Here is a 25,384-nt window from a genome sequence, read left to right on the forward strand (position 1 = left end):
AATGTGAATCTTTGGCTCACCTGAAAGGGATGTTTTGGTCCCTGGATGGTGGTGATGGAAGAAATGCAAGAGGAAGCATTATACTACCTGTGGTCGTAGGGGAAAATTACATAGATCTTGGCGATGTGGGTGAGAAGCTATAAGTGGCAAAGTGAGTCATGGAGGGAGTAATCTCTGGGTTGGAGTGAGGAGGGGCAGATTTGGCTTGTAGTAGGGTTCAGATGCAGCTGGCGGAAGTGATGAAAATGGAGGATGGTGGGTGGAGGCTGGCAGGTGAAAGGTGAGGACATGGGGGAACCCAATCCTTTGTTCTGTTTGGAAGTGGTGGGGAGGGGTTTTGAGGGTGGAACTGAGAACTGGAAGAAATGCAAGATGGCTCCACTGACTACAGTGCAAGGGAAGTCATGTTCAGGAAAAAAGGAGGACATTTCAGGTGTCCTGGAATGGAAGGCCTCATGTTGAGAGAAGAGGTGAAGAAACTGGGAGAAAGGGATGGCATCCTTTCAAGAGGCAGGGTGGGAGAAGATGTAGATGAGGTGGGAGTCAACAGATTTGTCGTGAATGTCAGTATGTAGCTTATCTCCTGAGATGGAGAAAGAGGGACAAAGAAAGGGGGTGAGAAGTGTCATAAATAGTCTGTACATTTGAGAGCAGGACCTGTTTCTGTGCTGTAAACGGTTATATGGTTGTAGGTGAATAGCAAAATTTTTTAATTGACAAGTTGCGCACAGTGAAGGAAGTAATACCAATATCGTCATCAATGTTACAAAGGAAGACTCGAGTTTGGTGCTGATTATCAGGACTTGTTTTTACCAAGGCTCCTGCAAACATTTGATATCCTGGTTTGAATGTTAAATAATATTAAAGTTTTCATGAATAGTTTTGCTCCACAAAGGACTCTGTTTGGTCATTTTCCCTTTTTTTATTCAAAGGTTTAAAATCAGCAGGAAGAGTGGGCACACGGCCTGTTACCAGGCCGAACAGAGAAATTACAATGTTCCTGGTTGTTTTTTCCTTTCCTTCCCACTACTCACCATGATCTTTATTATTGATAATAGGCCTCCAGATGGAGAACTGTGTAAAGCAGGAATTAAATCTGATATCAGCACACATCCACTTTTTTTATTTGAATCTTGAAAATTTTAGTAACAGAGGCAGGCAATTACAAAACCATTACTCTGGTAATGAGTATATTGTATTTGCTCTTCCTGTCTTAAACCAAATTAGTTTTCCTGTGGTCAATCCAGCTCTGCAATTGTTAAATAAAACTACTTGGGGAAAAAGCAACCTTGAGGCCCAAAATACTTGACTACTTCCTTTTCGCATTTAAGACTTGGCAAATGCTACAAAATAAGCATGGATATTCTTAATTTGCTTTCTTATGGGTATGATACGCAACACAAATTTACCAGAACTTTTTACAGCTTTTATTCACTCATCATGAATCTCACTCAGAGATAGAATAAAGATTATAAGAAACACAAAAAAACTGAAACAGGGATAGTGTGTTTAAGGTAGAGTTTAAGGTACATTCTTTGACCTAATTATCCAGTAACTGACCCGGGCCTGGGAGGTCCGAGCTGATACTGAAAGTCCACAATAGAGTTATTTTTCCTTTAAGGCATCGATCTTTCACCTTGACAAGAAATAAATTGGTTACAAATTTAAAATAAATGTGTTGGAGCATTTAGTTGCCCTGATCATATTAGTGTAATATGAATAAATGCTGAAATTTACCCTTATTGCAGATGTTTATAATAAATGGAAAAAGTAAAAATACAGCATGAAAGCAGGGATTTGTGATGATAGATTTGGAGCTGAAAGACAATTTTACACCTTTACAATTAGAGGATGGTGTTTTCGTTGGATTTTGAACATGTATAGAAAATAGTCCATATTCTATATTCCCAAACAAACCTATCCTTGTTAACTACTGTATATACTCGTGAAATTGTCCATACCGTGTAAAAGTAATCCCCCCCCACCACCACCTTTTAGGCCCAAAAATCACGTTTTTACATGACCCATGGAAAGGTTGACACCCCTCCCCTCTCTATTTTTGGTCCTGACAGCCCGCCCAGCTGAGCTCCCAACCGCAGATCCTCACCTCAGCTGCCTACCCATCCGAGCTCCAAACCTTGGGTCCTCGCCACAGACGCCCATGCATCCAAACTCCCGTCGTCTTGGCTGCCCACCCATCCAAGGTCCAAACCATGGATCCTCAACCCAACCAACCATCCATGTGAGGTCCCAACCGTGGCTCTGAGCTCCCAACACCCTGACCACAGAGTTACCACCTGGTCTTGGCCATCCGAGTTCTCAACGACTTGAATGACGCAGGTACTTACTGAGGTTCAAAGTCGGCCCCCTACTTTTTTTGGCCCAAAAAAATGTAGACCCAAAAATTTGACGATTACATGATATGGTATATATCCATTATGTAACCTAAAATTGTTTTTAAAAAAGTTAGGAAAGATGCAGTCAGGCATAGAAAATGTTGCACCATGTCAACAGCTGCAAAATTATTTTAGCTGCCTCTGTGATTAACAGATTAATGCGCTGGTCTCAAACTTTTATGCCCTGAAATGATATGTGACTTGCTAAGTATTTTATTAAGCATTCTCTGTATTTTATTTCAGATTTACAGCATCTGCAATGTTTCGCTTTTCAATTTATGTAAGTGATTGTTCATCTACAGGTATTTCAAGCATCTGCCAGGAGGCATCAACAAATTCTGAAAACTTTTGTGGTACATGCTTTGATATGATTTATGATACAACTTTTTTTTATAGTGCAGGTTAAAAAAATCAATATTTAAATCATAAATTAATCTCAAATTATATATTTCTCACAAATATTTTCAATTTTTCATGCTTTCCCTGCTCACTAATTGCACATACCACTAAAATTTTATTAACTATGATAAATGAGCAATCATGCAGAAAACACTGTCTGTTTTGATAACTAAAAGTTTCCATAAATAATTCCATCATCTGAGCAAAAGGACCAGTAACATTGAGCCATTTCATAACCTGTCCTCTTTTTGTTTGAGCCACTTGCATTTTTCCCCCATTCTGAACCCCTTAAATCTTCAAGAAAATGAGAAGGGAAATTTCTTTGACCAAATATGAATGAAGCTCATGGATTTAATTGTAAAAAAAGCCTCACCACAGCAAGTCTGAAGCTAACAAAAAAAAATTACAATTGCCCTGTTTTAGAAAAATAGAAGATGCATCCCTCTCATGTATACAAATGTCTCTTACAGTCAATGGATTTTTATGTAAAATTTAAAAGACTGAAATAATTAACCCGAGTAATATTATGTTTTGAATTTCTCTCAGCTGGTCAGCAGCATAGCTTGGTGTATAGAAATGCACATAAGCTAATGTAAGTCATATTCTCACAGAGAACACAATATTGATGCAATTCAAAACCTCTGATTTGTCTGAGTAACCAGTGGAACAATACAGTCAAATAAATAACCACATTTTAGGGTCTCACCTCAGATTCAATTGGCCTTTGTTTTCAGAAAGTGAAACCTAATACAGTAAACCCCTGGTATCCGGCACCATGGATGCCAGATAAGCATATTTTGCAGTTGCTTGAGACTACTCTTATATTGCTTAACTAATATACCTGCATTAAGAAAAAAAGTTTAAAAAAAACAAAAATACTATACTATAAATACTGAACAACTTACATGAATATAAAAACAAAGTATTTTACTTTATTTTCAGTCACATTCTTTGAAAACATTTAACTGTCACTGCATCTGCAGGTTTCCTCCCCTCCACGGATTGCCCAAAGGACATTTAATAACTATAATTAACAACCCCCCCTCCCTTCCCCAAGTTTACACATAAAACCTCTGACCAGGGCTCCTCTTACTAAGTAGGGATAAGGAGACGCTTTAAGAGAGTCACCTCAAGAGTGAATGGTATCAACCAATTGTATTCAAACAACTGCTATGAACAAAGCCTGACCAAGGCACTCCACTGGCTGAATATTTGCTCCCATCTGCACCAAAGGTTTATCTGTTACTTCAGAAAACTTTTACTTTTACAATTTTAAATTTACATTTTTTTTTACCTCTTATTAATTTAATTTTTATAATTTATTTTCCTCTATTTCTTTTCGCTGGTTGCTTGAATTCTGGATACCAGGGTTTTACTGTATTTGGGAATTGATTATGGAGAGAGTACCTGTCCTTTCTTTAAATATAATATTCTACCATGCAATTAGTCAATAGAAATAAACATTTAAAAAATGTGAATAGAAATTAAAATTTTTCCTTACATTCTGTCAATAAGTTGTCTAGTTAATGCTATCAAAGTTTTCTTGGTTTTCTTGGTTCGCTCTTCTAGTACCTGGCTATTGGTTGTACTGGGTGTCCGGTGCTCTGCCAAAATGGAATGCGTTGGAATTTCTTCTTTTCCAACAATAAATCTAATAGACAGGAATTAATAATGTCAACTTGAGCTAAAATGCAATCAAACAGTATTTAATATTTTTAAAGGTTTTAGTTTTTGAATCATTGAATTATTGTTGCATTCCTTACAAAATAAAAATCAGGAAATTGCTGTAAGTTACTTTTGAAATGCACGTTTTGAAACTTCTTAATAGCTTTATGGACAAATGCACCTACACTTGAATATTAAATGACTCGATTTCCAGATCATGTTCAATTAGTTCATTTCAGTCAAAGCAACAGTTGAGATCTACATTTTAATTTAAATTTTGACCCTTCAAGAGTAGCTCTTGATTACTACCCAGACAGCCAGTGGAAATTGAACATTGATTGAATAATGAATAACCTGGCCATATTCAAAGCCAAGTTTTATAAATGGAGAACTGGTTGAGTTACAGGGTGATTGATGACAAATTCAGGATTGTTCCCCCAACTTGAAAGGGAAGATGAAAAAAAATTTTAAAGCACAGAAAAATAAGGATACAAATTAGTTGAGATAATCTTAAAAAATTGAACCACATCACCTGAAAAATGGTATTTATTTTATACAAAATACACTAAACACATGTTAATCATACAAGATTTGTGATTCATGACATTTATCATCCTGCAGTTAAACTTCATGCATGGGCAGTATATATTCCAATAAATTATTAGTACCAGAGCCACACTCTTGTACATCAGCTGTCAAATTTTTGGAATATACAGTTTCCTGCTTCTTACAAGCGACTGACAATCTGATAGTGCCTGCTGCTAACCTATTGTGTTTTAAGCAGTCATTACATTAGTGCAGGTTTATCAACCAAGAGTCATGGATTTATTGTAACAGCTTATGAGTAATATTGTTCCAAACAATACATAAATTTTGTGTAGTTCTTATTTACAGCATTTATTTTTCTGCCAAAATCCAAAAAACGCTTATACCTTGAGGAGCAAATGTTGTTATACGGTTACAATTAGATTCCAATTTTTAATTACCTCCATCCTTCATAACGTCAGTGATCCTTATTTGGCAATACCTTTATTGTCTTGATATTGCTCAAATAATGTTGCAGGAAATTCAATACTTATGGAAACTGAATCAAAATAAAATCACGTGCCAGCTGAGAGCTCTATTTTGTTCTTGCACATTTGGCATCTACTTGATTTCTTGGAAGTTTAAGACAGACCCATCCAGATTGACTGTTAAAATTGTAGCCATAAGCTTTCCCTGCTCTAAATAAGCTCTTAGTACAACTGTGACAATGGAGGAAAGCTCCTTGCAATCACAGTCTTTTCCAAAATAGCAGCATGAGTATAAGAGCAATGCAGCATGGAAATATTCCCTATGTCCCAACATAATACCAAATGAACTAGGTTAACAATCAGAACTAGTCCCATTTGCCTACACTTAGCTCTAAATTCCTCTAACCCTTTCCTATCTATGTTATTTCCAAATGTCATAATTGTAGCTGCCTCTACTACTTTCTCTGGCATCTCATTTCAAGAAAATGTTATCCTTCACGGTTCTTTTAAATCTTTCCCTCCTTCACCTTAAACTCATACCCTCTAGATTTAGACTTTCCTGAGGAAAACAGTGCAACTGTTCACCTTATCTGTGCCTCTGGGTTTGTATTCCTCTTTCAGCAAGCTTGGACGATCTTGAAGCTAGATGAGAAAAAAAATGGCTGCCTACTTTTCAACCTCATCTGCAGAGAACAATTAAGTTTATTTTTCGTTTTATTTGTAAAAGATAATCATAAGCAAGGAAATATTATTTTAGAAAATTTGAATCATTGTACTTACTTGAGCGCCGAGAAAGCAAATCCCTTGAGGCCATCTTTACATCTGGGAAAATAAATCAATGTAAATCAACGTAAATCAAATAATTTATCAACGTCGTCTAAAATACAATTCCAGAAAATGTACAAAGCACCAATAATAAAGAACCATAGAACATCACAGCACAAAAACAGGCAGACCCCTTTGGCCTTTCCAGTCTGTGCCAAATCATTTTTTTTTGCCATTGCCCTCCATACCGTTCCCATCCATGTACTTGTCCAAATTTTTCTTAAATATCAAAATTGAGCCTGCATTCACCACCTCAGCTGGCAGCTCATTCCACAGCCATCACTCTGTAAGTGATGAAGAAGTTCCCCCTCACAGTTCCCTTTCACTCTTAGCCCATGTCTTCAGGTTTGTATCTCAGCTATCCTTTGTGGAAGAAAGCCTATCTACATTGGCTGTCTGTCTCCCCTCATAATTTTAAATAACTCTATCAAATCTCCAATCATTCTTCTATGCTCCAGGGAATAAAGTCCTAACCTGTTTAACCTTTCCCTGCAACTTAGTTCCTGAAGTCCAGGCAACATCCTAGTAAATCTTCTCTGCACTCCTTCTATCTTATTGATATCCTTCCTGGAGTTAGGTGTCCAAAACTGCACTCAATACTCCAAATCTGGCCTCACCAATATCTTATACAACTTCACCATAACATTCCAACTTTGATTTATGAAGGTCAATATGCCAAAAGCTCTCTTTACAACCTATGACACCACTTTCAGGGAATTATGTATAATTCAGGTCCCTCTGTTCTACTGCACTGCTGAGTGTCCTACCACTTACTATGTATGTCCTTTCTTGATTTGTTCTTTCAAAGTGCAACACCTCACACTTGTCTGCATTAAATTCCATCTGACATTTTTCAGCCCAATTTTTCTGCAAGCTTTGAAAACCTTCTGAAAAACTACAGTTTTACATTCTACTTTAGATAACAGAAACACACAATTTTGCCTCACAGGTCTATGAGGGTGCTATTGATCCTTCTCTCTTCAATCTAACCTTATCAATATATCCTTTTATTCCTTTGTCCCACATGTATTAATCAAGCCACACATTAAATGTGCCAATGCAAGTTGCTTTTCAAGTGGTAGCGAGTTTAACATCATCATTACTCCTTGTCTAAGGATTCTTCGGAATTCTGTGTCGGATGTTTAAGTGACATATTTATAGCTCCTAGCTGTGGTCATCCTAACAAGTAAAAATGTCCTTGACTACTCTATCAAGCCATTTAATAACTGTAAGACCTCTTATCAGGAATAGATTCATGATTTCTTTATGTATAATGTAATAACGCAAAGTATGTAATATTTCATAAGATTGCCTTCTCCTTTCCATAAGGTAGACAATGAGTCACTATTGGTGTTGCCTATCACCTCTTATATTAAGAGAGAAAAAGAGAAGATCAAGAGAATCTGTTCAGAGTAACTGAGTGTCTGTAGATATGCCATCAGAGCTGCTACTGGAACCACACATACACCTGTTCGATCTATCAGCAACCTGAACTCCAGATCCAAACCTCTGATATGATCAGGAAGCCTTCAATGCCCGAGGCCCAGTGAAAACCCTTCTTGCCCTCAACACACTCTCAAATCCCGGTTCGGATACCTAGTTCCCATGAGTCATTTTCTAGCAGCCCACAGCCTGTGCAGGTCCCCCGACATCCAATTACACACAAACTGAGTCCCTTGCTGGTAGAATGTGCTTATTTGGTTTTCTATCCCGGCTGTCTGGCTCAATGAGTAGATTACCTTCTTATCCCTTGTAACAGGAGGTGGGCAACCTTTGACTTTTTAATTTAGACATACAGCATGTTAACGGGCCATTTCGGCCCACAACCTACATCTCCAGTATGTACTTGTGGGTTGAAATGGCTGTATATCTAAATTAAAAATTAAAAGGATGTCCACCCTTGCCCTATAAGATCTTTAACTTAAATCATCATGATTTTTGATGATGATTTAAAAAAAAACCTTTTTAATGATTTTTTGATTATTGATTGCCGGAGCTGGGCGGTTAAACCTTTTGGAGCAGTGCCATGTCTCTGCTCACTGGTTTGCACTGGCAGCAGAGCTACTGTTACAGTCCCATAAAGTCCTTAAGCCACTGAGACCCTTGCTGGTCCGCTGCCATGGTCACCATCCTGTAGCATCCTTTGAGCCTCTTGCTGGTACGCTGCCATGGTCACCGTCCTGTAGCATCCTTTAGCCACTGAGCCTCTCACTGGTCCGCTGCCATGGTCACCATCCTGTAGCATCCTTAAGCCACTGAGATCCTTGCTTTTCCGCTGCTATGGTCACCATCCTGCAGCATCCTTTGCCTCTCGCTGGTCCGCTTCCATGGTCACCGTCCTGTAGCATCCTTTAGCCACTGAGCCTCTTGCTGGTCCGCTGCCATGGTCACCGTCCTGTAGCATCCTTTAGCCACTGAGCCTCTCGCTGGTTAGTCCACTGCCATGGTCACCGTCCTGTAGCATCCTTTAGCCACTGAGCCTCTCACTGGTCCGCTGCCATGGTCACCATCCTGTAGCATCCTTTAACCACTGACCCTCTCACTGGTCCGCTGCCATGGTCACCGTCCTGTAGCATCCTTTAATCACTGACCCTCTCACTGGTCCGCTGCCATGGTCACCGTCCTGTAGCATCCTTTAGCCACTAAGCCTCTCACTGGGCTGCTGCCATGGTCACCGTCCTGTAAGGTGGTCTCCTCTGTTTATCCGTCTCAATTAGGAGTGCACTCCCTTGCACAGTCCAGTGCTTCCACAAAATCTGCAACCCCTCAAGGCCACTGCCAGCACAAGTGCTGCCATATTGGGTACAGACCCCCATAGTTGCAGGATTTTAAAATAAAATACCATTAGCTCCCTTAACAGGCTGTTAAAAGCCTGGTATGGAGCTGTTGGCATGACAACTGGGCAGTTGAACCCTTTGGAGCAGCACCATGTCGCCGCTCCCAGGTCTGCACCAGTATGTAATCATAAAAATAATGATGATTATAATTCAAGATCTTACATAGAGTTTAAGAAGGTAATCTACTCGTTGAGCATAATAGCAAAGATAGAAAACCAAATAAGGACCTTGTAGCAGACTTTAGGAAAAGAATGCTCAGAAAATTCAGCACAAAAAATTGAAAGGGTGAAAAGGTTGGTCCTACTTCAAGTAAGATATGCACCAGAACTGTGCGGTGGGGGGGTTTATCCGCATGTGAAGCAAATTATAGTGTTTTGTGAAATCTTCTGGATTCCACAGAATTCCTGGGTAGGCCACACCAAATCTGCTACAAAAAGGCGCAAAGGCTGAATGACACTCTTACATATTGAATCATGTTATAATTCTAACCTCAGACATCTCACCTTATAATTCTTTGCTTTAGTACTTTTGCTTTGAATTTAAGAGCTTCCTGAAAATCTTGTATCCACATGTTGAAGTGAGTCACTGTTATTGAAATTATTTCAGTTTTGTTCTGGTTGCTATTTCTCATCTCTGTTCCATATCGATTTCAAATCTCCCTCATCAATTGCTATAGAATGTTAAGATCATAACACAATATGACACAGGAGCAGGGATGGATTAGCGTAGTAGTGAGAGTAGGAAATGCTACAGGCCCCGTAATTTCAAGGGCCCCCACATTTATGTTCTATGAATTATGAGAAATATTTTCATCTTTGTGCAGTGGCTATCAGATTCCACTGATAGTCTGTGTTCATAACCCTGTTTAAAGGTGATAATTGGCTAAAATCGCTAACCTTAAATTTAAGGTGAATAACCTTAGCCAGTTATCACCTTTAATCGGGGTTATGAACACAGACTATGGGTGTGTTGGTAATTTGTGCTGCATTACCAGCTACGAGAAACCACAATAAATTTAATTGAGGTTATTAACATAAACTATCCCCAGCAACTTATGGCAACGGCTCAATGCAGGAGCAATGGCTGTCTTGTTTACCCATAATCCCCAACGCAGCTGGAACCACTCTGCCAATATCAGCGCTATAGAAATGCAGAGCAGTTCCAGCCGTGTAGGGAATTATGGGTAACAAAGTCAGTCATTGATCCTGCATGCTGTCAGCCGCCGCTGTAAGTTTTGTTTTAACAAAGTGTGTAAGTTTTAAAAGGGGAGGGGAGCAATTTCAGTGTAAGTACTCCTCCTCTCCAGCCCCACCATGCATGTGCCAGCCAGCACTATTTAGGACCACACATTCGTTAGCCAGTACAATTTAGGAACCCTTTAAAATATTTGATACAGGTCCCGCAATACCTTAATCCGGCACTGCATGGGAGCAGAAATAGGCTATTTAGCACAGTAACTCTACCACGTCTACCAATGACCTATTTTTACACTTAGCCCCACTGCCCAGACACATCAAACATAGAATCCCCCTCATCCTCACCTAGCACACCAACATCCTCCGCATCCAACACATCATCCTTCAGAATTTCTGGCACTTACTACAGGATCCCACCACCAGACTCATTCTTCCCTCTCAGCCTTCCACAGGGACTGCTCTCTCTGCAATTCCCTCATGCACCCGCCCATCACACCCCTGACACCTTCCCCTACACTCACAGGAGGTGCAACACCTGCACCCATACCTCCTCCCTCACCATGGTCCTGGGCTCCAAACAGGCCTTTCTCGTGAAATAACACTTCACTTGTACATCCAGAGAACTTACTTACTGCATCTGGTTCACCCTTTGAGCCATTCTCTATATTGGAGAGACTGGTCCCAGACTGGGAGATCACTTCGCTCAGCACCTCTGTTCCATCCACAACCACGGTGACCTCCCAGTAGCCAACAATGTCAATTCCGGGTCACACTCCCGCACTCACATGTCTGTCCATGGCCTTATGTACTGTCCCACCCTGACCATTCTTTTCTTGCCTTTTCTTCCCTCTCCCCCTTTTCTTGTCCTTCCAGTTCTTTCTCCAACACAGCCCTACCATTTTCCTTCCCCTCAATGCTACTGTCCCCTCCCTCCTTTCTCCACCTATCATCTCCTGCCTTGCCACCCCCGCCCCTCTCCTACCCTTTTGTTCAGACTCTTATTGGCATTTTCTCATACTTTGATGACGAGTTCAAGCCTAAAACGTCAGGTATGCATCTTTGCCTTTGCTACAAAAAGGATATTGTTTGGCCTGCTGAGCTTATCCAGCATTGTATGTTTTTTACTTCAACCAGTGTCTATGGAGTTTTGTGATTTACTTCCAGCCTTTTCCCCATAATCATCGATGCTCTGGCTAATCAAGAACCTATCAATCACTGCCTTAAACACACCCAATGTGTTCCCCAAGTGGCATTTACAGATGCTGCACCAGGTTTATCATGAAATGCCACAGTGGTTGCATGTAACCACAAGATGGTTTGCAACACTTAGCCATGAATTTTGGGACCTCTGTGTTTAGACAGGGATCCTGAAATTTATCAGCAATTTTGCTGAGAAAAGCTGGCATGCACAAGCACAATTCCTGCACTTCCTAACAAAATCCAAGGTTTTTTTTCCTCTTATTTAACCAGAACCATAATTTGAATGAGAACGTTGCTGGAAAAAGAGCAGACTATTCAGTAAGTATGTAATTCCCCCAAATCATTCAAACAAGAAGTCACCCTATTTATCACTTACAAAATTAAAGCTGGAATTTCATCTCATTAAACATTCACTATCAACAATATGATTGGTTAATCTTTCCAGTTGTACAGAGATGTAATATTCCCATGAGCCAGAAAGTATTTGCGATGAAATAGATAACAAAGACAGCAGTTTTGCAAAATAAATTAAACAGTGTATAAATTCTCAGGGACATGTCAAGCAGTGCTGGCAAAAGATGTCAGGTAGAAATGGTTGAATCTGTTTCATACAATTTCTATCTGCTGATTCACTGAAGATGGATTAGAATTGCAGCAATTGTAATTGTAATTACAATTTAATGTATTTCATAAAGTAAAGGAATATAAATAATTAGCACAAATTTGGAAGACTTATCAAGACCTCCTCAAAATAAACAGACAAAGCATTCCCTTGGAATGATGGTCTAGATATAATTAAGTCAGGCAGACGATTACACATTTTGACAAAGTAAGTAAACTGGAGGGATCAAATAGAGGGTAGAGTTGGGAAAGGCCATAAAAGAGTGTGTAAATGTGAATAAAGATTTAAAAATCTATCTGTGGGAGAAAAGCAGTGTTAAGGAGGTTGGTCAGAATGGGGCAACTCGTCTTCAACAAAATATGATAACTGTCAAAAGGGCTGGTACTATCACAATGTCCATTGGGGAGGGAAAGGTAAAAGGGAGGGAGGAAAGAGGGAGTGAAGGTTCAAATAGAGTGCAAAGTTAAAGTGAAGGCTCCAGAAATTATTCTGCAGCTCATTTCATTTTCTGCAGGTTTTTTTTTATTCTGCGCCTTTGGAAAATGTGTGCATTCCAAGAAATCGTCTTTTTGGTTAAAAATGACTCCAAAATATTCTGTTATTCTGAATTATATTATTCCACTGGCACTTAGCTGAATGGATGTGCAAGGATGAGTGAGACATATGCACACATAATCTGAACATGCATGGGAAAGATTGGTGATGTCAGACAAGTTGCAAAATAGTTGAAGTAAATCATCTACTGTATAAGAGCAGCATATTAAAATGTTTAAGCAAATTTACGATGGAACAATCCAAATAAATTTTTCAAATTTCCTAAATGAATATGAACATTGGTAAATGATGAAGACATGAAAGGAGTCCACAAAATCTCAAATTATAATTTTACAATATAAATTATGCATCAATTTTCAGTTATTTTAACAAAATTATATTTCTAAGTTAACATTTTTCCTGAATTTGTATTTATCGATTTTATTGCAGTTCTAAAAGTTGTCTGGAGAGGTCCCCATTTAACAATTTTTTTCTTACTAATTAATTTGTTAACAGGGATTATATTCCATGATTTAAATGAATTCAACTGTGTTTTCTTCAGTAAAGGAAAAAGTATCATCCTTTCTGATGTCACTTACTGCTTGTCTGAACAACCTTGATGAACAGAAATGGCAACATGCAAATAGTTTTAAGCAAAAAAATTGGAAAGTAGACATGTACCAGTATTGATACATGTTTATCAACAGTGATACATAAAATGAAGATTAAAAACAATGCCAATATTCAAAGAATCCTGTCTTATACACCCTTCGAGTTATTTAACTACTGATGGCTATCTAAATCAAATTCTTAAATTCCTTCACTAAATCTCTAATTTCTTTTTTAAGATTCTTCTCAAAATCCTGCTAATTTATATTCATTTGAAGCACCTTGGAACATTTTCCTTATGTAATGTATTGCAATATTGTTATTGATCATCTTAAGCAGCCTTTGAGATTGAGGTAGAGTTACTTTCCCTCTGGTTTTGTGTTCTCTGAGGCGAGTCAACAAAGGAACTACAGAGTCCTCCACAGATGAGTAAACATAGTGGGTAATAGAGCAAATGGATGGTATATTTGAAAAGTGATGCTACTCTATTCTGCTGTTTGTTCATGGCTTCAATGGGGGCCTTGTATTTATTGAAATAAACTTGAACTTTATTTTCTTTACAACCAGATAATCTTTTCCCACAACAAAACTTGGAAAAGTAGTTGTGCTTCAGGAGTCTTGTGTGAGACATGTGAAGGACATATTTAGCTTAAAATAACCAACAGAGTAAAATGAGCCTCAATGGTGGGGATGCTGGCTTGAGAGAGGACACTGATTTTGGTTTGCTTATCCTTCCAGTGAATTTGGGGGATTTTGGAAAGTTATCATTGGTGATATTTTTCCAGAACTTTGAAATACTTGCAGTGGGTACCATAATCTACATCTCAGAAACATAAGGGAGGGCAGGGATCACTTCAGTGAAGAGAAGAGCAAGTCTAATAGAATCCTTCTCTTATCAAAATGTTTGCTGCATGGTAATGGCAACAACCTCAGTCCAGGAACTGGTGCCCATGAAGAATAAACTATGCAAGTGAGGAATTACAAAGCTGTTTCTATCCATCTTCATCACGACACACACTGTTGACAGTTGAATTGACCCCACCATCTACTCCACTCTATTATCATCTTTCATCTGGCTTCAAAATATCAGAACAGAAGCACTGTCCCAAAACAATCAAAGGGAGCTCTTTTCAAATATAACTGCACCAATAATCTGTAGTTACTTAATTAACTGGAGTCATATATGAGGTGCATGTACTAATAACATGAATGTACTTCATCCATACTGGTTCAAAATTCTTGAGCATGCTATTTAACAGCACTGCACAGTATAACATGGAATGGACAATAAATGTCAGCCTATCTGATGACATATGCATTTACTTCTAGGAATCCAATGATAAGTGGTTATAACATGGGGATATAATCAGATTGGGTGTCATAGAAAAACCCATACAGGTAATATGACTCATAGTTTAATAGCAATAAAATTAATGTATTATGTGGCAAAAGGAAATGTTCAGCAAAATCTACAATTTTTAAAAAAAACTCTAACAATACTAAATAAAGTGAACAAAGTAGCCCATCACTATTAATATCAAATGTGTTTTGGAAGTTGAAAAACATGTTAACTAAGAAGAATAGATATGCCAGTCTCATACTGTTCTGAAGCCAATTTAAAGCTACACAAAATTATATAGCAAGAATTATATGTAAAGAAAAATTGGAAATCCTGTGCTCTTGCCAAACTATCCATTCAGATACATTTTAAAATTAAGTCACAGAATTAAAACTTTTTCAAATTGCTGATCAAAACATGGTGAAAGCAAACAGTTATTGAGGCAGTGTTTCTGTGTTAAGTAAGATTTACTGCCAGTCCAACAGAACAGAGCAGTATGAGTTATTAAACTGCCCTTCAACACTTTCAGTGCCACTCAAAAGTATATTAGGCAACAAAATTCTGCCAGAGGAGCATGGACAAACTTAAAATTATCTCCTCCTGTGACTTAAAGAAATTTTGTAGTTGTAATCCATTTCAGCCCAACAAGGAAAGTACAAAATTCATCCAGTAGAAACAAAAAATCTTCAAATAACAGATCAGTTCGGCACTTGAACCTCCAGATCTCCACAGAAACATATTCTTTATTACAATTTTACATGCAGGAGACTGATCAGTTAAAATTCCAAGATCAGGTACAGAAAGAGATTACCAGGCAGACAGAGAGAAAAAAAATCAAGGATAGGCTCAGAGCTTCCTTGAAGTGCAAGAAACCTACAGATTCCTGGGAATCTCTTGCCTTTGTTCACTTCAAATGAAGGATGTTTTAGGAAAAGTATTAAGAATCTCAAGGAACCCATGCATGGAATTACATGGTCATGCATAACCAGTAAAAGGAGTACACCCCCTCTCAAACTACCCTTCAAAACTGCCTAGTCAGCGCTTCTGTCCTACCTATTCCAAAATCTGCAGTTCACACATAGTGTTCTGATAAGCCAAAAAATGAATTGTGGATCCAAATCATCCTCAATCCTAACATGATGAAATCTATTTTTTCATTGTATTGATGAGTGCATGTTTCAGAGAATTTAATTGATTATACTTATTATTTCCACTACTCCTTTAGATTTGTGGTTACACAACAGACCATGACTCATGTCACAATGTCTTACATAAGTGTGTTGCTGTTATCCATCTCCAACAGATCTCTTCTATAACCTTCCCAAATCTAGAAAAATTCAATTTCCCTCATCAGAACCCATTCAGCTTATCTAACCTATGCCAAATTTCAAAGCGTTCCCATCCACTCCATTTCCATGCTTATTTCCCAATAACCATCTCAGACAGCTAGGAGATTCTCAAAAGTAGGACCTCAAAAGGTAGTCATCTCAGGAATGCCACCTAAGACATGTGCTACTTAAAGTAGAAATATCATTCTAGAAATTACAATGGCTTGAGCGGTGGTTACCTTGATAAAGGGTTCAATCCCGAAACATTGGTTATTTATTTGCTACATAATGTACACTGGCCACCTGAGTTTCTCCAGCACTGTGTTTTTACTTCAACCACAGGATCTGCAGACTTGTGTGTTTTATTTTCATACAGGGGGAAGAGTTTCAGATTCCTGGGGCAATGGAACGGGTTGCTGGAGATGTGGAACCAGTACAAACAGGATGTTCTACACCCAGACAGGACCAGGATCATTGTCCTTGGGGGGTTGTTGCTCATGCTGTTGGAGAGGGTTTAAACTAATATGCCAGGGAGATAGGAATCCAGCCAAAATTAGAGTTTGGAGCAATGCAAAAACCAAAGAACAAGCTGAATACAGAAAAGTCAAATACAAAATACACAAATATTGTGAGATTCTGAATGGGCAGTGGGTGCACCAGCGCTTTATCTCAATGCCCATAGTGTTCAAAACATTCTCAGTGAATTTGAGGCACAAATCAGTACAAAGGAGCATGATTTAGTGGCCATGACAGAAATGTGGTTACAGGGTAGAGAAATTGAGAATTAAATATCAAATGTTATCAGGTAAGTCAGAAGGACAGGTAGGAAAGTAAGGGATATGGATGGACGAGCTCTCTTAATTAAGGATGAGATTAGCATGATAATAAGAGATTATACAGGATCCAAGGAGCAGAGTGTTCTATCAGAGTAGAGATTAGAAATAGTAAAGGGAAAAATAAAATGACTGTTGAAAGTTGACTTTCAACCACTAAATAGTTACACTACAGTGGCAATAAACCAAGAAATACCTGAAGCATGTAAGAATGGAATGGCAGTATCATCGGGGACTCTAATTTGCACATATATTGGGTGTACCAGATTGGTCAATGAAGTCAAGGAGAACTTCATAAAATGCACCCGAAGTTGCTTTCTTGAACACCATATAACTGAACCTACAAGGGAACGTCCTATATCAGATCTAGTCCTCTGCAATGAGAAGGGTAAAACCAATGAACTTTTGGTTTGGGATCCTCTCAGAAAATGATCACAGTATGATTTAATTTCTCATCAAAACAAAAGATGCAATAGTTTGATCAGAAACCAGTACATTATGTTTTAACAAGTGAGATTACAAAGATATGAGCAAGAACTTGGCTTGTGTATGCAGGTACTGGGAACACAGGTAAGATAGTGGGACAGTTAAGAAACAGTGGCAGACTTTCAGAGATTTTTCACAGTGTGCAACAAAAGTGTATTCTAGATAAAAGTAAGGCCAGTAAGGGTAAGTAGAACCAGCTGTGAATAGCTAAGATACTAATGAAGGCATCAAACTAAAAGTTCATGCATGCAAAGTTGCCAAAAGTATTCAGAATCTAGAAGATTGAGAAAACTTTAAAAAGCAACAAAGAGCCACTAATCAAGCAATAAAGAAAGGGTATGCAGATTATGAAAACAAGATTACACAAAATACAAAAATTGATAGCAGAAGTTTTATAATTATATAAAGCGGAAAGGGTGCTAAAGCGAATGCAAGTCCCTTGGAAGATGAGAAGGGCGAATTAATGTTGGGTAACCAAGAAGAGGCTGAGGCTTTGAAAGAATATTTTGCATCATTCTTCATGGTGAAGGGGATGTCTAATGTGACAAAAGGAGATCTTTTGGGTGTGATGGGTCCTCGATACGCCATCACTAAAGAGGTAGTGATGAGAAAACATGGGTTTAAAGGTCGATAAATCCCCTGCACAGGAATAAATGCATCCCAGGATACTGAATGAAATGCAGAAGTTATGGCAGAAGCCAAAGTTCCCTGGACTGTTCAGGTGCTGGTAGATGGAAAGAGAGTAAATGCCATATCATTGTTTAAAAAAAGGATGTAGTCAAAAGCCAGTTAGTTTAATGTTTGTAGTTGGGACAATGCTTGAAACTATTTTTAAGGAAGAAATAGGAGATATCTGGATAGAAATTGTTCCATCAGGCAGACACAGCATGAATTCAGGAAGATTCTAGTGATAAGCTGTTTCGCCTCAATTGGGAGATAGAGTTGCCTGGGATTGTACTCGTTGGAATTCGGAAGAATGAGAGAGTATCTTATAGAAACATACAAAATTGTGAAAGATATAGAGAAGATAAAGACAGGGAAGTTGTTTCCACAGGTAAGTGGGATAAGAATTACGGGACATTGCCTCAAGATTCAGCAAAGTATATTTAGGATGAAGCTAAGACAGAACTACTTTCCCCAAAGAGTAATAAATTTGTGGAATTAGCTGCCCAATAAAGTATATATACTTAAATATATTTAAGACAAAGTTAGATAGATTTCTGCATTATAGGATGATTGTTTATGGAGAAAAGGTGGAGTTCAGTCTGTGGCCAAATCAGCAATGCCGGATGGCCACTTCTGCTGCTATTTATTATCTTCCTTTGTTTTCATAACTCCATGAACTCCCATTATTTTCTAATCACTATCTAAGAATTAACACTTTGCAGCCAAATAACCTACCAACAGGTAGAAATGCTGCATGTAAAAGAAACTGGAACTCTTGGGAAAAATTGACATGATCACAGATAGAACATGCAAATTCCAGTCATTATGCAAGTTCACTGCTGTGACACTGTGATGGGATTGTGTTATTTTTAATCTTCAGTTGTAAAATATTTTAGTAAAGTTATTTTGTGGGTTAGACAGGGCACATACAAAACACAATTTTTAGAGATGAAATATCTGCTGAATCATTGTTCAGAGGAAGTTATGTAAACAGCCATAAAACTGAAGTGATTGTCCATTGAAACTAAAGACAATGACTTTTACTCAGAGAAAAGCATGTGTACACAAGAAAGCCATCTGTTGGATAGCTGCGCAGACAGCCTGGAAACATTTTCTTGTTGACTTTTGGAATATCTTGCAATGTGATTAAAGACACTTTAAGGAGACATCTTTAATATTGTACCAATTTCATCTGAACTCAGAGAAATGCCATAGCCTTTAGTGAAAGAGGACCCACTGTGGTATTCTTCTCATCATGGGAGATACACAGAATCAGTGGCAACGAAGAAAAGCCACTTCACTGTCTCTTTATCAAAAGAGGGCAGTCCTATCATGTCCATTTGTAATGATCACTTCATTTAACCCTGGCCTAGGTTTGTGAAATCATCATGTGAAACACAGATTCCAAAACCTCCATGCAACAGATGGGGGATTTTTGGAAAATCATTCTTATGAAGAAACATTTCTCTGGAAATCTCTGAGATTCAACACAAAATATTTCTGAGATTGAACTTTAAAAACATGTCTTCAGAATTACGCCTGAACTGTAATGACTTTGGACTTACCACACACACACACACACACACACACACACACACACACACACACACACACACACACACACATATATATATAGATTAGTGCATTGTGGGATTAAGTTTAGAGTTAAGTAAGATTTACCATTAACATTGATTGGTCGGGTAAACTGTATCAAAATAAATATATATCCATGTATTCAGTATTTGTTTCAATCAATTCCATGTCCTAAACTGGGGAATTATTTTTTTTAACTGAATAAAGTGATACATTCCTTTTTGTGGAAAGATAAATTATCTCAAGTATCAATGCAAAAATTGACGTGGACATATGATTTAGGACGTCTCCAGTTACCACATTTTCAAAATTATTACCAGGCAGCGCAGTTGAAATTTATTAGTACATTATTTGATATTGGTCAACCACCGACGTGGGCTTATGTGGAAATGGATCAGATACGGGAAAGATCAATACATCATTTTATATAGAAGTGGAATTTTTTTTTCTTTTACAAACATGTAAGTTACCTGTATTGAGTCACTTGTTTAAAGTATGGAGTAAGTGGAACCACTTTATAGGTTCGAAGGATGTATGTTCAATTAAAACTCCGCTATATCAAAATCAGTTGATTCATTTTTCTATGCATAATCCTTATTTGAAGGATTGGGACTCAAAGAGTTTGGTATTAATTAAAGATTGTTTTGAGGCAGGTGTATTTCTTTCATTTGATAGGCTTAGAGAGAAGTTTGGAATATCACAAAACACATTGTTTGCTTATTATCAAGTACGTGATTTTTTAATGATCGAGAAATTATACTACCAACACAATTGAAGTTTGAAATGTTACTTATGGATAAGGGAAACAAAGGGTTTGTTTCAGAAATGTATTCGTTGTTACAGGTAAAAATGAAGAAGGTAGGTGTATTGAGAATAAGAGATAAATGGGAACAGGAGTTATCTCCTATTTCTGAGGAAAAAATGGCCAGATTTATGTCTGCATAGTGTTACAAAATAGTCTAGTTAATTATAATTTTCTGCATCAGTTATATTCAACTCTTGAAAAGTTAGAGATATGGTTTTAGTGATTCTGATTTGCGTTTTCGGTGTGGAGATCAGACAGGTACTTTTGTTCATTGGAATTGTGTAAAGGTTAAGCCTTTTTGGGAAAAGATTATAAAATTTTTGCGAGATTTATTCCAAATAGATTTGTATGTGGATCCATGGTTGTGTTTATTAGGTTATATGAATCCATTAACAGCACATTTGGATAAATTTCAGATTGCATTTGTTTGATTGTTTGGCAGTGGCTAGGAAATGTATACCAGTAACATGGAAAAATTATGTGGAGTTAAGAATACAAAGATGGCATAATGAAATTCAATCATGTTTACATTTAGAAAAAAATTACATATAATTTGTGAAATAATAATTTTTTTTGAGAAAATGTGGACTCCATAGTTGGAATGTATGAATTTAGATGTTAAGTATTTTTTTTATTCTTGTTTGGACTGCTGAATTTATATATTGCAACCTAACCCACTCTGTTTGTTTATAAATACTTTTCCCTGTGTATGTTAAGTTCCGTGGGGGGGCGGGAGGGGAATAGTAAGGGATGGGATCATGGTGTAGAGGGTGGGGGGTATAGGAGGTATATTTTGATGGTTTTTTGTATTCTTGTATTTTACATTTGTATTTTGTAAAATTTTAAATTAACTTTTCAAAAAAAGTTGTAAGATTTTATATAATTAATAAAAATTATTGTTTTGAAGATACATTGTCTTGGTGAATTTCTATTGCTGCTGGTCCAGGTTGTTAATGTGCTACCATAATTAACATATTATTAGATTTACAATAAATATCTATGTACCAGAATCAAAAAAAATAATTTAGAGTTAAGAAGGAGGCATTACATTAAAGAGAGTTGTAATCAAAGCATTTAACAAAAATGTGCTTACTCAGGAGATGGACAGAGTCCATAGAAAAAGCAGCAGAGGTAATATACCATATGTAGAATACAGAGGAGAAGGTGCTTGCTGTCTTGACACAAATAAAGGTGAATAAATGTCTAGGGCCTGACAAGATATTCTTTTAGTCCTTAAAGGAAGCTGGTAGGAAATTTCAGGGGCCCTCACAGAGGTATTTAAAACATCCTTGGCCACAAGTGAGGTAATGAGGGATTGGAGGACAGCTAACATATTTAAAGAAAAATAATTACTTGAGCCAAATTAATGAACTAAAGAGTTCTGTTATTTTAAATCTATTAGACTTGGAAGCTTTGAAAAGTCCCCATCGTCAATTAAATCAGATAGTGGTCCAAGAAAATACACTAACAGGGTGTCATTGATCTGAAGCAATTCCTGCAATGATTTGAGTTGTTTATACATCCGGGAGTTTCAATGACCCATTGAGACATTAAGCCTGAAGTTCTACATATTGTTTTATGAACCGTCACCCCTCAAATATCACTCAACAAATATTACTACAACAACTCATATTGCTCAGCATACCATTCCTTTAAATTCATGCACCACCTAAGAAATTTTCATGTATACAATGGTGCAACATAAATCTCCACAAAATAATTCAGCAGAACAGTTAATTGTGACAAAGTAGATTCTTGGAAAGACTGCATGACAGTATAGTATAAACACTGAAGAAGTTTGGTATTATACTTAATGATTGGCTAAATAATCCTAAATTATATTTCCCTGTAACACATTTCCAGCTACTCAATAGCAAGAGATAAATAATTGCTGTCAACTATTTTCTAGCTCGTTTTTATTTGCAAATGACATTTATGCAGTTTTATCCTTTAGCTTCCTTAAATTGGATACACATTTCAAACTTGTGTGAATGGATATGACACTGTATTTTTACAAAACACTCTTTCAATAGGTTAAGACAACTTCATCTTAATTTTTACAGCGAATGTACTGAAATCAACAAGCAACATTTTTTGTGCTAACTAAGAAATTCTCCAACATCCATTACAAATAGGTACTAGAAAATAGCTAGGTATTCAACTGGGATATCCTGAAAAAAATTACTTACAAATCTTTTTTGCCATATCAGAATTCAATACAGATGCTCCCCTAATTTTGATTTTTCGAAGTTACAATGGTTCAAATTCATACTTTTAATTTCAAATTCCAATCTGTTCCCGCGCATGCAATATGCTGCACACTGCTCTCTCAAGATGTTGGGCAATGGCAGCATTGGATGAAAGTAATGTACAGCATACTTTAAACATTCTTCATGCCCAGAGTGCCTTCAGCTGTGTACATTAATGGTTTTTTTTTCAGTGTGGAAAAAATATATTCAAAATTTAATTATAAGGAAGTTGCAGTATTATTTTTCGATTTATGATTTTTTGACTTTCATTGGGTTTGCCGGAATGTAACCCCATTGTAAATTGAGGAGCACTTGTAAATGTGTGAATAGTCAAAATAAGGATCCACTTCAAAATTTTTACAAAATGTTTTTTTAAAGAAGCATTCATACATATAACATTGCTTCAGAAATCTCAACTTGAAATAAATGTACCATTGCTGATAGCACAAATTATTTAAAACTATTTTATATAGTTTATAACTTTACAAAACTAACTTTGAAAAATTAAATTACTATTATACATATTATTTGTTCGGTTAAAGCGGTTACAGGTCAATAAAAGAAAACTAATAATTATTAATAATCCAGTAAACTCCTGATTGACACCTGCCATTTTTCTCTGTGTAAACTTGTGGTCATGCAAAACTTTGCTCTCAGTTTCTTAATTTGGATCAATTCCCATGTTCACTTATTACTGGCTCCCATTGAAGCAACTCCATTTTAAAATTCCTACTCTTCTTTTCCAATCTCTCACTCCATCTAACTTCCTCCAACTCCATAATCCTTTAAGGTGAGAACAAGATGGTGGAAATGCTCAACAGTGAGGCTGCACCCATGAAATGAAAAATAAATTCACATTTCAGGTCAATGGTCTGCTGAAAAAATGATGAAAAGTCACCATTCTGAAAGGGCAACTGTTTTGTTCTCAGAAACTGCAATATTTTGTATCCTCCAAAAAAAATGTTCGTCACCTATCCACTTCTCTAAATTGAGTTAATTCTTTCAGACATTCCTCAAAACTTTGATGAAATTATTAATTACTGCCTAAACATTTCTTTTTGCAGGTTGGTTAACAAATTCCATATAAGTGTGTAAAAACCTTTCTATATTTTATTTTGTTAAAGGCACACCACAAATACTTGTTATTGCCTTGAAATTACAGCATATTACCCTAACATGTGCAATAAAACTCAAAAATATTCATGTCCCATTAATTTAGCAGAGCTGACCCATTTAATGCAAGTATATTTTGCAAACATAACTGTCTATTCATGGGTATTTGCTGCTGTGACAGCCTTTTTTGCAGTAGAGTATTGGTTATGTCTCCTCTTTGCTGCCACTTTCATTTCTCATGGAATCCAACAGAGCAAAATAAACTTCTGTTAATTTCACAGGTTAATCAGGACTTTCATTCGATTTTAGTTTTAATTGTTTTAAAGAACATTTATAAAGACTGGGTCTGTAAGTTTTGACAGGTTGTTTTGGTGTTGATCATAAGTGTTCAAAATCAGAAAAGGGAAGAGAGAGAGAGAGAGAGAGAAGAGAAAAGACATGGGGAAAGAGAGAGAAAAAACATAGTGAGAGATGTCGGGGCTATCAGAAACCAGAAAAGTAGATTTTAAAGCCATCTGGTTGGAGGGTGCCCAGTTGGAATACAAGGTATTGTTCCTCCAATTTGCGTCTGGTCTCAGTCTGGCAGCGGATGAGACCATGGACAGAGATAGATGTCAGCATGGGAATGGGGCAGGGAATTAATATGGGTTGCACTGGGTGATCCCTGCTTATTGCAGTGGACAGAGTGAAGGTGCTCACTGCAGCAACCCCACAGTCTGTGTCCAGTCTCTCTGATGTAGAGGAGACCACAATGAGAGCACTGATGCAGTAGATGACCCCTGCAGATTCAAAAGTGTTTCTTTACTTGGAAGAAATGTTTGGGGCCCTGAATAGTGGAAAGGGAGGAAGTGTGAATGCAAGTGTAGCATTTCCTACAGTTTTTACTATAATCACAACATCTGCAGACTTTAGTATTTCACATTAAAAATTTAGACAAGAACATCAGAATCTTAATCAAAATGGCTGAATTTAAGCAATGACTAAAAAGAGATTGATATGTAAACACGGAAAAGATTGGCGAGAGAAATCCAGAACCTAGGCCATGCCAACTTAAGACATTACTATCAATGGTGTGACGGTATATAGATATGTTTTTGGGAGATAAATTGGGACAGATTTTTTAGAGTAGGTCACATACAAACACTTTAAACCAGATCTTATTTAAAATACTGGAGTTCTGCTCATGGTAGACATGTCAGCTCCAGAGCCTTTGCAAAAGCTTTGGAGAGTGCCCAAGAGACTTCACTAATGGATTGTTGTTTACAAGAAGGCAACAGATGAAAGAATTTGTTGGAGCCACAGACTGTCTGCATTGGAACTTGCTGTTCTAGGAGGGTCATGTGGTTTTGCAAGTGGAGAGCCAAACAGGCTTTCTCAGAGAGAGAGAGAGGGGGGGGGGAGAGAGAGAGAGAGAGAGAGAGAAAAAGAGAGAGAGAGACAGAGAGAGAGATCAGTTTTGCAGTGCTACAGTCAGCATCAGCAGCAGCTGGGACTGGAACAGGACAAGCTGGCAAGCTAGTGGAAAACCCCATTTGGAAGACAGGTTGTGAGTGCTTAGTTCAGCCTGGCCAAAGCCCTTGTGGTGCATGCAAGAGGAGAGAACTGGCTGTCTAATGTTTCACTTGAAATAAGAGAACCAAATAGGAACTATGTGGTGACCTGAAAGAAAGAGGTTA

At 37.5% G+C, this 25,384-nt stretch overlaps 1 protein-coding gene across 9 annotated transcripts in view; it reads right to left on the bottom strand.

Annotated features, from left to right (window-relative positions):
* The window catches only part of tmem135 (transmembrane protein 135), a 382,777-nt gene that overhangs the window by 37,155 nt on the left and 320,238 nt on the right, over window positions 1-25,384 (bottom strand). For 7 of the 9 annotated variants that reach the window (XM_069890895.1, XM_069890893.1, XM_069890890.1 and 4 more), the window contains 2 exons: window positions 6,254-6,295; window positions 4,297-4,446 (listed from right to left, as the gene is read on the bottom strand). In XM_069890895.1, coding sequence (XP_069746996.1) covers window positions 4,297-4,446; window positions 6,254-6,295 — 192 coding nt within the window. The remainder of the gene's footprint in view (window positions 1-4,296; window positions 4,447-6,253; window positions 6,296-25,384) is intronic. The other 2 variants (XM_069890892.1, XM_069890896.1) reach the window with 1 other exon arrangement.

The sequence above is a fragment of the Narcine bancroftii genome, chromosome 7 (assembly GCF_036971445.1).
Source record: "Narcine bancroftii isolate sNarBan1 chromosome 7, sNarBan1.hap1, whole genome shotgun sequence".
NCBI lineage: Eukaryota > Metazoa > Chordata > Chondrichthyes > Torpediniformes > Narcinidae > Narcine > Narcine bancroftii.